The sequence below is a fragment of the Cotesia typhae genome, unplaced genomic scaffold (assembly GCF_013202065.1).
Source record: "Cotesia typhae breed Kobodo isofemale line unplaced genomic scaffold, CoteBio_Ctyphae contig_44, whole genome shotgun sequence".
Taxonomy (NCBI): domain Eukaryota; kingdom Metazoa; phylum Arthropoda; class Insecta; order Hymenoptera; family Braconidae; genus Cotesia; species Cotesia typhae.
Window position 1 is genome coordinate 1,993,404 of NW_027423753.1, and position 12,185 is coordinate 2,005,588.

Consider the following 12,185-nt stretch of genomic DNA (forward strand, 5'->3'; position numbering starts at 1 on the left):
AAAATAATAAAGCAAAAATCATTAACGATTAATATTAAATATTTTTTTTTTTTTATTGTTTTAAAATTTATAATCTTACAATGTGAATTTATAATTTTAAATAATAATAATAATATTGGAATATTTTTTTTTTCTTTTATAAACAATTAAAATTAAAATATATAAAGTTTGAAATTGTTGCATTTAATTTATTTACTAATTTTTATTAACAAGTTTTTAAATATTTTAAATTAATTAAAAAAAATCCCGGAGAAGAAATAAAAATCTTTAATTAATTAGTAAAATATTAATTCAGTTTTATAAAAATAAAATTGTAAAACTGCCGATATTTTTTTATCAGTGAGACTGATAAAATTATTTAGTGAATGACAATTGAAATTGAATCGAGTTATATAATGGAATAATTATTACTCAATGAAGTAATAACAATGGTAAATATTAAGTAAGTTAAATTTTTAACACCTGATTAATATTATTAAAGAGATATCTATTTCGATATTTAATTAATCGTATTGAATTTATTTTTTTATCTTCACAATAGTATATATATAAGGATATAAACTTAATTATCAATTAAAAACTTGTTTTTACTTCATTATCATCAGGCTCATTCACCGTTTTTTCTTTTTTTCTTCTTTAACTATAATAATTAAGATTATTATTGTAAGAGTAATTAATAAATAAATAAATGAATTAATTAATAATTACTTAGTATAGATTTACTAACGAATATAAAATATAAAATAATAGAGTGAAGAAAACAATGATAAGTAACAGTAAGAAAAAAAAAATAAAAATATAATTCACACTCACGCATTAAAAATATTTCATATAACAATTGAGGAGTATAAACAATAATAAACTTGTACATATTAATCATTAAATAAATAAATATACGCTAGTTAGAGCTTTCTATTAGAAATCTATCAATTTTTTTTTTCCTGTTTTAACATTCATTTTTATTCAACAATTATTTCTTCTTAGTCGTCAGAGATGTAGATTATTTCTTCTTTAATTTATAACAGATTCAAATATATATTGTCTATATTCAGCATAAGTAATTTAAGCATTTAAATATAGATACACACGTGATTAAATATTTAATTAATAATTAAATTAAGTTAGCCAACATTTAAAAATTTTTAGAATTTTTTTTTATTGAAAAAATTATTAAAAAACATTTTTAATTGTAAAAAATTTGAAAAACTATAAGTGCAATTTTTTAAAAATATTTTCTAAATAATTTAATAAATTAAAAATGTCGGCTAACTTAATTATTATTAATTAATATATGAAAATTAAGTTAGCCGACATATTAAAAAAATTTTAGAATTTTTTTTTACTGAAAAAATAATTACAAAAAAATAAAAAAAAATTTTCAATTGTAAAAAACTTGAATAACGATGCGTGAAATTTTTTAAAAATATTTTTCAGTTTTAATTTAATTATTAAAAGAAAATCAAAAAATTAAAAACGTCGGCTAACTTTAATATTATAATTAATATTACCATAAATTATTGAGTCTACGATAATTAAATATATATATATATATATATATATATATATATATATATATATATATATATATATATATATATATATATATATATATATATATATATATCTGTAAATCTATTTTCATAAATTTTCTTCATTATTTTTAATATAACTAAGAATGACTTTGGCCTATACTTTTACGGTCATCAACATTAGGGCTCTTGTCACCATCATCAGTGTCCGAAGAAGACGATGAAGATGGATCCTGTGCCAGGTTAATTCCTTGAGTGAGAAGACTAGTAATCTTCTCAACATCCACGGTGTCATCTTGTTCGTAAATTTTCTTCAGCGCATTTGAAACAATACAAAGGTCGCCGCGCAGCTCGCTGACCAACGCGGTTATTTTTTGGGCATCTGTTAGAACTTCAACAGACTGGGTGTATGCATTGTATCGTAGGCCAAACGGACGTTGGATTCCATTGGCAAATGCTCTGAATAATTATTTATTTTAATGTATACATTACTTTTATCTAGATGGTTAATTTAATTACCTCATTTTTTCTTTAGCTTCTTCAATACTGTCGGTGTAATAATATGCATGTTGGTAAGCTGTAATAACACATTCTTGTTGACATGTTACATCAGGCTCAAAGCGGTAAATTTTATCTTTAGCCTCTAAAACATGCTTTATTTCTGCAACTGACGACAACAATCCTGCACCGTAGATGCGCAAGTCGCCATCTTGTTTACATAATCCAAATTCCACAGTAAAGAAGTACAGCTGATTTTTTTTTAAGTAAAAAAAAAACATTATTAATTCAACTTGGTATGAAAAAAATTAATAACACTTAATTTAGCCGTTAGCTGTTAATTTAAAAAATTTTTATAACAAATTAATTACAATAAAAAATGCTTATTTAATTTTTATAAAAAAAATTGTCAGCTGTCAGCTAACTTCAGTGTCAAATTAATAATGACACTGAAGTTAACTGACATTAGACATTTTTTTTATAATTTTACAGCAATTAAATTATTATGAAAAAAATTTAATTAAAAAATTCCAAATGTGAAAATTACAACAAAATTATTAGTGGAAATTTTTTTAAATATTTTTTTTAATTGTAATTGATTTGTTGTAAAAATTATATAAAAATTGACAGTTGTCAGCTAACTTCAATATCATTAATTCATAATTAATGATAGAAAGTTTATAGATTTATATTTACTGTCGCTAATTTATTAATATCTTCTTCAGAAGCTCCTAAAGAAGCTAATCCTAGTTCTTGAGAAAATTGCGCAAAGCTTGGATTCGCTAACAATGGCATGTGGCCCAATAATTCATGACAGCAGTCGCTAAAAAAATGTATTATTTTATTTTATTGTTAATTATTAATTTACTTATTTATAATAAAAATAATTGATTAATTAATTACGGCTCAGGTGTATAAAATGGATCCGATGAATGACGGATGTATTGAGTGCAATGGAAGACGCGAAAAGCCAACCCGGCTAAAAAGTCACGTGGTGACAAATATCCAGCAACTGGACGTAGTTGAAAGCCAGTCATTCCTGCAATAACAATTAATTAATTAATTAATTAAATTATTTATTAAGAATTTTAGATTAATAAAATTAATATTAAATACACTTACGTTTTAAAAATACGGAAACATCTTCTAGTTGAGGAATATTGTCTTCTCTGATAATAATTTAATAATTTAATACAATTATAAATTTTTAATAAATGTATAAAATTTTAATTTATCTAAAACGTACCTGTAACCGCAATATTTACTCAATTTCGGCCAATTTTCTAAATATTCTTTGCAAGCGTGCTTCAAGTACAGTTGATAAAGCTCGCGAAAAACAGTTGCCCTAAAAAATTTATAAATTTATAAATAAATTATGTAATTTATTAAACTTATCGTTTCAAATAAATTTTACAATAATAAATTAAAGACTTTAGTAACAGAGTAAATGAATGAATTTTCTTCGTAAGTAAGTTTGTCAAATCAAATTAGGGCAATTTGTGTGTATTCAGGGTATATTCATCTTATCAGAGTTGTATAGATTGCTAAGTTTAGAGTGAAAACGAGAATTGTGAGTATAGCGTAGATTTTTATTTTATTATTAGGTTCATAGATGAAAAAACACGATCATATGAAGTTGGAAAATGAGAGAAATTTTTTTAAATTGATAAAAAAAAATTTTTTATTGTTATACTTACCATGTATTTATTTCTTCTGGGGTGTATTGAATTCTTGGAATCGGTTGTCCGCTGTAATTATTATTATTATTATTTATTTATTTATTTATTTATTTATTTTAACTTACTGTCGATAATTATTAGCAATATCAGCAAATTGTTGTCTTCTTTTACGATAAACTGGATCTTTAAAGCCCTAAAAAATAAAAAGTTAATTAAAAAATAATTAATATTGAATTTATAAGAAGAAAATAAAACTTACTGGATGATCAGCATCTAATGCAGTACCATACATAAGAACATTTTGAGCTTGATCAAGATCTGAAATTTTTCTGGGGAACCAGAGCATGTCTACTTGACTAAAGTCTAAATTAAATTAAAAAATTTTTGTAAGACCAATAATGTAAAAAATTTATATTACATCAATTATTTACCAAAACTAGGGGCTGCAGATAACATCGGTGGATGAGGAACACTTCCAGTTTGTTCATACTGTGCAAGATTAATAGCCGCGACTTCGCGGCTTAGCATATTCGTAAGCTTTTCCATCTTCTTGGATTCGCATTCAACATCGACTAGAATTTCATACTCTGAACCACGTCTCATTGACTTTCGCGATTCTATGTGTACTACATTTACGCCCAAGTCCTATTAAATTGAAAATTTTTTTTTATTATTTCTTCTTTGAATATTTTTTATAAGTAAAGGAAGAAACTTTTACTTGAAAAACTTGAAGAGCACGAGCTAATCCACCAATTTGATTTTTTAATGAAAATACCACTGAACTTTTGTTGTCTGAATGCTCCATTTTTTTTACCATTGGTATCTATTTTATAAAAATGTAATAAATTTTTTTAATTATTTAATTTAATTTTTTGAATTTTAATTTTAGTAAATATTGTAATAAAATTAAAATTTTTACCTTGAAAAATATTTTTAAGACAAAAAAGTGAGAAGATTATAAAATATTAATATATTTTTATAACTAAGAAAAAATTAAATAAAAGATAATTATTAATTATATTATTTAATTTATATTTTAATAAAATATGTATAAAAAAAAAAAAGATTAAAAATCATTGTCTTCAAAATTTTAAACATAAAATTTTCACTTTAAAATTTCTTCAAGAAGAAAATTCACTTAAGAAGATGATAAAGTAATAATAATATTCTTCACATAGTAATTATTAAATAAATAAAAAAAAAATAATTAATTAATTAATTTATATTTTTATAACTTACATTTGTTGATTTATGCAAAGGACTACCCTCTTTAAGAGTCCATTCTTCACCTCGGCGATAAAGCCACATACCCAGAAAACTTTTTCCCGAGCCACTCATTTTATTATTAACAAATTTCAACACCAAAAAATTTCACTTTGTATATTTCTTCTTTATTGTTTAAAATATTATTTAAAAACTTTACTGGTTGTGTCTTGTTTAAATGAAAATTATAAAATGTGAGGATCCAACATAAGAATCGGTCTTTTAAGCTTTTCACCCCTCCGTTATTCACCAACCACCAGTATTCACTCACAGAATCTCTTGTTCTTGATCCGATTGGTTGACTGACTGGTAAAGCTCACCACTTATTACTTTCATTGGCGGACTAAATCTTTTTTTCATTTTAATCTTCCTGTTTACTAAATCAACCCTGCATTCTAAAATAACATTAAAAATTATTTACTTTTATTTATTAAAAACTAATTAAATATTAATACAATAAAAGTCACAGACTGTTGAGCAGGATATTAAAAATCACGGTGACTTGCTTCTGAAAAATGAGAAGAAATTTTTAATTCTAAAAAGCTCGTTCCATTTATTAATAATGAAACAAAAGTTCATTGAAATTCATTGTTTATTATGTATTTCTTCTTTTCATTGAAATTTTTTTTTAAAAAAAGTCTATTTATATATACTTAATGTATAAAATGTATAAATAAATACAGCACATTATACTCGGCCCCATCACTTACCACTATCAGACTATTTTCTCTTCTTTTTTCTCAACAACTCCCATCGCCACTTGGCTAAATAATGCCCGATGTTTTCCTTGAGTTAAAAGAATTGCTTGATCGATCTATCCAATTTCTTCTTTCGCTCACTCTCTATCTATCTATCCATAAAATCTTTGTGTTCATTTACTTCAATAATGAATAATATAATTTATTTAATATTAATTTGTATTTTAAAAATTTTTTATAAATATTGCGTTGATTTTTAGAAAATTATGCAAAGAAGAAATGAAACAAAGTGAATTTGACAGGATCAGATAACAAATAGCTCTAAGCTGTCATCTGCTTATCATTTAACGCTAAGGGATGTTGCCCTTATCTTACTTTGTTTAATGACAGTTCATTATTAATGGATTTAATACATTTATTATGTGCATTGAAATATTAAATAATTTTAGAAATAAATAAAATTTAAATTTAACAAATATTTTTTTTTTTAACTAAAAAATTATAAATATAGAATTAAAATAAATTTTTTTAAAAATATTTTATTAAATAAAACCAAAAGTAATTAGATGTTTGTTAATTTAAAGTCAAAATTTTTTACAATAATTAAATTTTAAAATTAAAGAAGAAATAATCATATATTTTGTTAATTTTTATGTAACAAATTTTTATAATAATTTAATTTTGTAATTAAAGAAGAAATGATTATATTTTTGACAATTTCATTGTCAAATTTTTTACAATAATTAAATTTAAAATTTAAAGAAGAAATGACGTCAATTGAAATGACGTTAATCCCAGTAAACAATAAAAAAACATTTTATTTCTCAAGCGCTCTTTTTCTCAAGTCTTCAAAAGGATTTTAATCATAATTTTTTTTTTTTTTTTTTTTTTTTTTTTTTTCATTCCTCCACCTAAAAATAAACTAATCTCTTTAAATTTGTATACATAACTTCATGAATAATATTTTTTTTTTCATCAAGATACTCTATCAACATAAAAATATAATTCATCTGACTGATAAAAAAAAAATATATGTATATATATTTAATCAGTTAAATTATTTATGTACATTTTGAATAATACATAAAGAAAAGTTTGAATGAATTAAATCTACATTCATATAAGTAAGTCCATATTAACAAATTAAAGTGGAGATGAAATGAATTTAAGTTAATTAATGAAAGTGAAATCTGATGTATTGATATATTGATGTGGCAATGAAGCTATGTAATTTGAATTAAGATTTTTTTTTTTTTTTTTTTTTTTTTTTTTTTAAAGCGATTGGGGATGATACTGAACATGTTACAAGTATCCCACCCCAGTCGAGTATATAGACGACAGTGGTGGTGTTAGCGCTTGCGTCTGATTACAAATAGAATCAATAGAGTGACGACCATAGCGCCTCCATCTCCGCCTCCTTCCCGAGACCCGACATCGAAATCGACGTCAACGAGCACGACGAAGGTGAGGTGGTGGTGGTGTGTGTATCCCCCGTTGACGGGGTCTTCAGGATCCTTTTTCTCTGATTGACAATGGCTGATACTGAGTTTGAGGAATTTCGCCATTATTTTGAGCGATTGCCTCAACATCTGAAAGCACCTATATCAAATTATACGTGAGTTTTTTAATGTATTATATTTTTCTTTATTAAATATTTAATTTACCTCACCTAGTAAAAATACCGCATCATTTTTTTCCAGTAGCATATTGAGAATAAAATAATTTTCATCTAAAATAAAAAGAAAATTAATTAAGTACAAAATATCTTCATTGTTAATTTTTATTACAGAAGTCATATGTACCAGTTTTACTGCATTTATTTATTGATTCTTCTTTTTTTAAGTATCAATTAAAACTCAAGATCTCTCATTAAAAATTTCTTCTTTAATTTAATTTAAAAATTAGAAATTATTTTTTTTTTTTGGAAAAAAATTTTCTAAAGAAGAAATAAAAAAATTTTTTTTTTTTTGGTTAAATAAATAAATTTATCTGAGGGCTGGTTGGCTGAAAAATTGCAGCGTTGCACCGCTGAGCTAATGAATAGAATATATTCTGACCTCAACCCCCTAGCGGTTAGGCATGCGTCGATACAAGTGTAATACTTAATATTAATAAGTTTAAAAAAAAGTATATTATTTTATTACACTTTTTAAATTAGAAATTAAAAAGTTTTTGTTTAAATTAATTTTATTTTGTAATAAATATTTTGACTACTATGATACAACAATCTGACATATGGCTTCTGGTCTTGAATACACATCAAATATATATTTTATTGTAGTAGTAAAATATTAAAAAAAATTTTTTTTTTTTTTTTTATTTCTTCATGCGGAATTTTTTTCATAATTTATTTATTATAAAAATCTAAATTAATTAATAATTAATTATATTAAAAAAAAAATTGACTTTTTTACAAGTTTGGTCCACGATGTGCTGGTGGATGATTCCCCGACATCGTCACAAGCAAGTGACAATGAAGACAACAACTCTTGTCCTCGAATTTCAACTGCAGCAATGGGAGCTGAAGATTCGGATGATCAAGATGATCAGGATGCCCAAGTTATGGGCATAAATCAGCATGACAATCAAAGTGATGACATATCTGGTGACGACAGTGAAGATTTTGATCACAATTCTTCAATAGTTGCTGACAGTGATTTTAGGTATTGTTTATATTGTCATTAGATCTGTAATAGAAAGAAATGTAAGAACTTAGATTTTTTTGACATTTAAATTAGCAGGCATTAAACTAACTTTTTAGATTTTAATTAAATGTTAAATTAACGTTCATAGTATTTAATATTTTTTAAAAGTAGAATTTTTTTTTTTTTTTTTTTTTCCATATTAGTTGAAAAAATTCTAAGAATTATTGAATGTCATTTTACTTCAATTTTTTTTTTGTATAAATAACCTAGAAATAGTTTGTTTTATAATACTGAAGTTAGCTGACAGCTGTCAATTTTTTTCAAATTTTTATAACAAAATATTTATACACTAAAAAAATGCTTCTAAAAATTTCCTTTAATTTTCAGATGTGAAATTTATTTATTAAATTTTTTTTGATAATAATTTAATGGCTATAAAATTATAAAAAACTTTTAATATTAGTTATAACTTCAGAGTTTTAAAATTTTAGTTACTTAGAAATAATACTGAAGTCAGCTGACAGCTGTCACTTTTTTTTTTATTTTTATAACAATTGCACTAAAAAAAAAAGCTTCTAAAAATTTGCTTTAATTTTTACATGTGAAATTTATTTATTAAATTTTTTTGACAATAATTTAATTGCTATAAAATTATAAAAAAATTTCTAACAGCTGTCAAAACTCAAGTGTCATTATTCATAAATGTGTATTAAGACTCGAGTACAGTAAGCATGGTGTAGTGTTAGCTGATTGTTCCCTATTATGTACCTTTGATGACATTAGCTTGTTCGGTGGACTAAGCAGCAGGACTCGGTACAATTCCGGAGGTAAAAATGGATCCCGAATAATAAACAGCGGCCCGCAGAGCGACTGCTCAACAGTAGTCAGTGATTCTGTCGGTGGTTCGTGCTCAAGTCTTGCTACTGGGTCATCATGTTGGCCTACTCCAGAGCACGCGGCCAATCGACCTGTCAGCAGCGCTAATGAACGACGTCGGAGGCGTTTGCCTGAAATACCAAAAAGTAACATTAATGTCAACAACAATAATCATAAATGTAAGAGCAATTAATTATATTACTAAGATTATATATATATATATTTTTTTTTTTATTATAAAAATATTATTCATACCCTGGATAAAAAATTCAACGGGGTATAGTATTATATTATAGTTAAAAAAAAAAAATTAATCAGCTATGATAGGTTATGTGTCCCTTCAAACATCTCCTGCTTCATTGGCTGATGAATTAGCAGGTGTCTCAGGAGCTACTGGAGCCGGAAGACCTCACTTGATTCTTCGAAAATGTCACCCTCGGCTGCTCAACGAGGACTCGTCACCTGACAGCGAAAGAATGACCACTGACAGCGGACACAGTACGGCTCATTCGCCTGACAATGGACCTAAAAGTGTTTCACCTATTATGTGCAGTAATACCTTGCAAAATACTGACTCTGTGTCACCCAGCAGCACTCCAGGTAATGAAAATGAAGTTAGCCGACATTTCAAAATTTTTAGAAATTTTTTATTGAAAAAATTTCAATTAAATAATTTTAAACAATCAATAAAAAAATCAAAAATTTTCAGACGTCTGCTAACTTCAGTGTCATAATAAAATTATCAAATTAAAAAAAGACAAATTTGAAAAAACTATAAGAGCAATTTTTTAAAAATATTTTTTTTTTTTAGTTGTAATTTAATTAATTAAAAAAATGAGAAAAATTCTCAATGTCAGCTGACTTTAGTGTCATCTTCAGTTATTTCTTAAGTTAACCTAAAATTTATCATGATACTAAATTATAACAATTAAATTAATAGACATCCGATGATTTTTCTTATTAAAAAAATTTATAAAAAAAACCTTTTTTGAGAAGGAATGAGAAGAAAAATTTGAAAAAACTATAAGCGCAATTTAAAAAAAATTTTTTTTTAATTTTACAATTAATAAAATGAATGAAAAAAAAAATTATTTTAATAAAAATTTAAATATTACCAATTTAGGAAGCGGAGGAATTCCATTCACACAATTAGAATTACTGGAAGCAACACATCGTGGTCTCCATAAATTCATCCCACGACACCATGATGAAATAGACCTAGAAATTGGAGACCCTATTTACGTTCAAAAAGAAGCTGACGATTTATGGTGTGAAGGTAAAAATTGTTCAATGAAGATAATAATGAAGGTTATTAATTGAGTTATTAATTATTTACAGGTGTAAATTTAAGAACAGGACGTCAAGGAATATTTCCATCAGCTTATGCAGTAGACATGGATTACAATGATTTTGATCCGACTGCCCCAAAAGTTAAGCGCGAACGCTATTTGTTAGGTTATCTGGGGTCTGTTGAGACATTGGCTCACAAGGGAACGGGTGTTGTTTGTCAAGCTGTCAGGAGGATTGTTGGTAACACTGCCAGCGATTCACCGGAATCCCAGAGTTGTATATTAGAAGTTTCTGATCAAGGGCTTCGTATGGTTGATCGCAGCAAACCTAGGGTAAAAAATTATGATGCTGAAGAAAACAAACATCTGTCAATTTTTTTAATTTTTGCAACAATTAAATAATGAAAAATTTTTTAATAAAAAAATTTTACATCTAAAAATTAAAAATAATTTTTTTTTATAATTGACTTGTAAAAAAATTTTTTAAAATGACAGATGACTCTTGACTACTAAAAAATTATGATAGTAATTTTAAATTATTACTAATAATTATAAAAAAATATTTTTATTAATTTTAGCAACGCAAAAATCGTGGGCCATGTCACGATTATTTTTATTCGCTGAAAAATGTATCGTTTTGCGCATTTCACCCCAGAGATCACAGGTATCTAGGGTTTATTACTAAACACCCTACATTGCAGAGGTTTGCTTGCCATGTATTTATTGGACAAGAATCAACACGGCCTGTTGCGGAAGCTGTTGGGTAAAATTATTATTTCTTCTTTAAAATAATTTTTATACTCACATATTTATATATTTATGTAATATATTTAATCTTGAATTTTTTTTGTGTTGTAGACGAGCCTTCCATCGATTCTACACTAAATTTATTGAGACTGCTTTTCCCATAGAAGATATATACATAGAGTAAATAAAGAAGAAGAAATAAAATTATTTTCAAATGACTTTTGTTCACGGCACAATTTTAATAATTAAATTTGCCGAAAATTGTATAACAAATCCTTGTAAATAAATTTCCCATTTTAAAATTAATGAAGAACTATGTAGATACCTATATTATATATAAATAAAATAAATAATTATATTTAAATTCTTAAAATTAATAATTAAAATCAGTATTTTAATTATAGTAATAATAACTAGCAACCTTTTGCTTTATTGAATAATTTATTGTTATAACAATAAATTATTTAAAATAATAATTATCAGTTAAAGAAGAAATGAAATAATAATTAGTGTTATTTAAGTAATTTATTTATTTTTATTTATTAATAATATACTTCATTATCATTGATAACTTGAAATTTTTTCAGTACAAAGAAATTCAACTAGCTATATGTTATTTTAATTTTACTATTCAGTAATAATTATTTATTTATACAATTAATAATCGAGAAGAAATATCGCTTGTAATAATAACTTTAAACATAATGTTATTTGTATAGGTTAGTAATTAATAATAACAAAAGTATGACAGTATTAAAAGGAATATGTAACAAATATTATCTATATTAATTATAAATTATCATTGATAAAAAATTCGCTTCAGTATAATTGTTTTCTTCTTTGTTTTAATATGAAGTCTACTTTTAAAATATTTACAAATTCCAGGTGAATATTAAACTGATTAAATAAAGCTTATGTTTGGTTACAACTCATAAAATAATTTTTAACAATATATTTACCT

General features: G+C 24.8%; 2 protein-coding genes across 6 annotated transcripts; one reads left to right on the forward strand and one right to left on the reverse strand.

The window, feature by feature from the left end:
* Positions 1 to 1,641: 1,641 nt before the first annotated feature.
* Trhn (tryptophan hydroxylase) lies at positions 1,642 to 5,075 on the reverse strand. The gene is made up of 12 exons (XM_074244711.1): positions 4,946 to 5,075; positions 4,425 to 4,529; positions 4,138 to 4,351; positions 3,966 to 4,069; positions 3,832 to 3,899; positions 3,725 to 3,775; positions 3,274 to 3,372; positions 3,150 to 3,196; positions 2,931 to 3,066; positions 2,724 to 2,850; positions 2,049 to 2,278; positions 1,642 to 1,988 (listed from the first exon to the last, which is right to left on the reverse strand). Exons 1-12 carry the CDS (start codon positions 5,042 to 5,044, stop codon positions 1,670 to 1,672), a joined length of 1,599 nt encoding a protein of 532 aa, XP_074100812.1. The 5' UTR covers positions 5,045 to 5,075; the 3' UTR covers positions 1,642 to 1,669.
* Positions 5,076 to 6,970: 1,895 nt separating this feature from the next.
* Positions 6,971 to 11,582, forward strand: Aplip1 (JNK-interacting protein Aplip1). Of its 5 annotated transcripts, none has more exons than XM_074245673.1 (8): positions 6,971 to 7,282; positions 8,085 to 8,330; positions 9,096 to 9,367; positions 9,516 to 9,788; positions 10,312 to 10,464; positions 10,527 to 10,810; positions 11,056 to 11,240; positions 11,336 to 11,582. In XM_074245673.1, the coding sequence occupies exons 1-8, from the start codon at positions 7,200 to 7,202 to the stop codon at positions 11,406 to 11,408; spliced, it is 1,569 nt and encodes a 522-aa protein (XP_074101774.1). In that variant the 5' UTR covers positions 6,971 to 7,199; the 3' UTR covers positions 11,409 to 11,582. The 5 variants fall into 5 exon arrangements, with proteins under 5 accessions (XP_074101774.1, XP_074101777.1, XP_074101778.1 ...); XM_074245676.1 differs by having other exon boundaries at positions 6,974 to 7,282; positions 9,564 to 9,788; XM_074245677.1 differs by having other exon boundaries at positions 6,975 to 7,282; positions 9,567 to 9,788.
* The last annotated feature ends 603 nt before the right edge of the window (positions 11,583 to 12,185 follow it).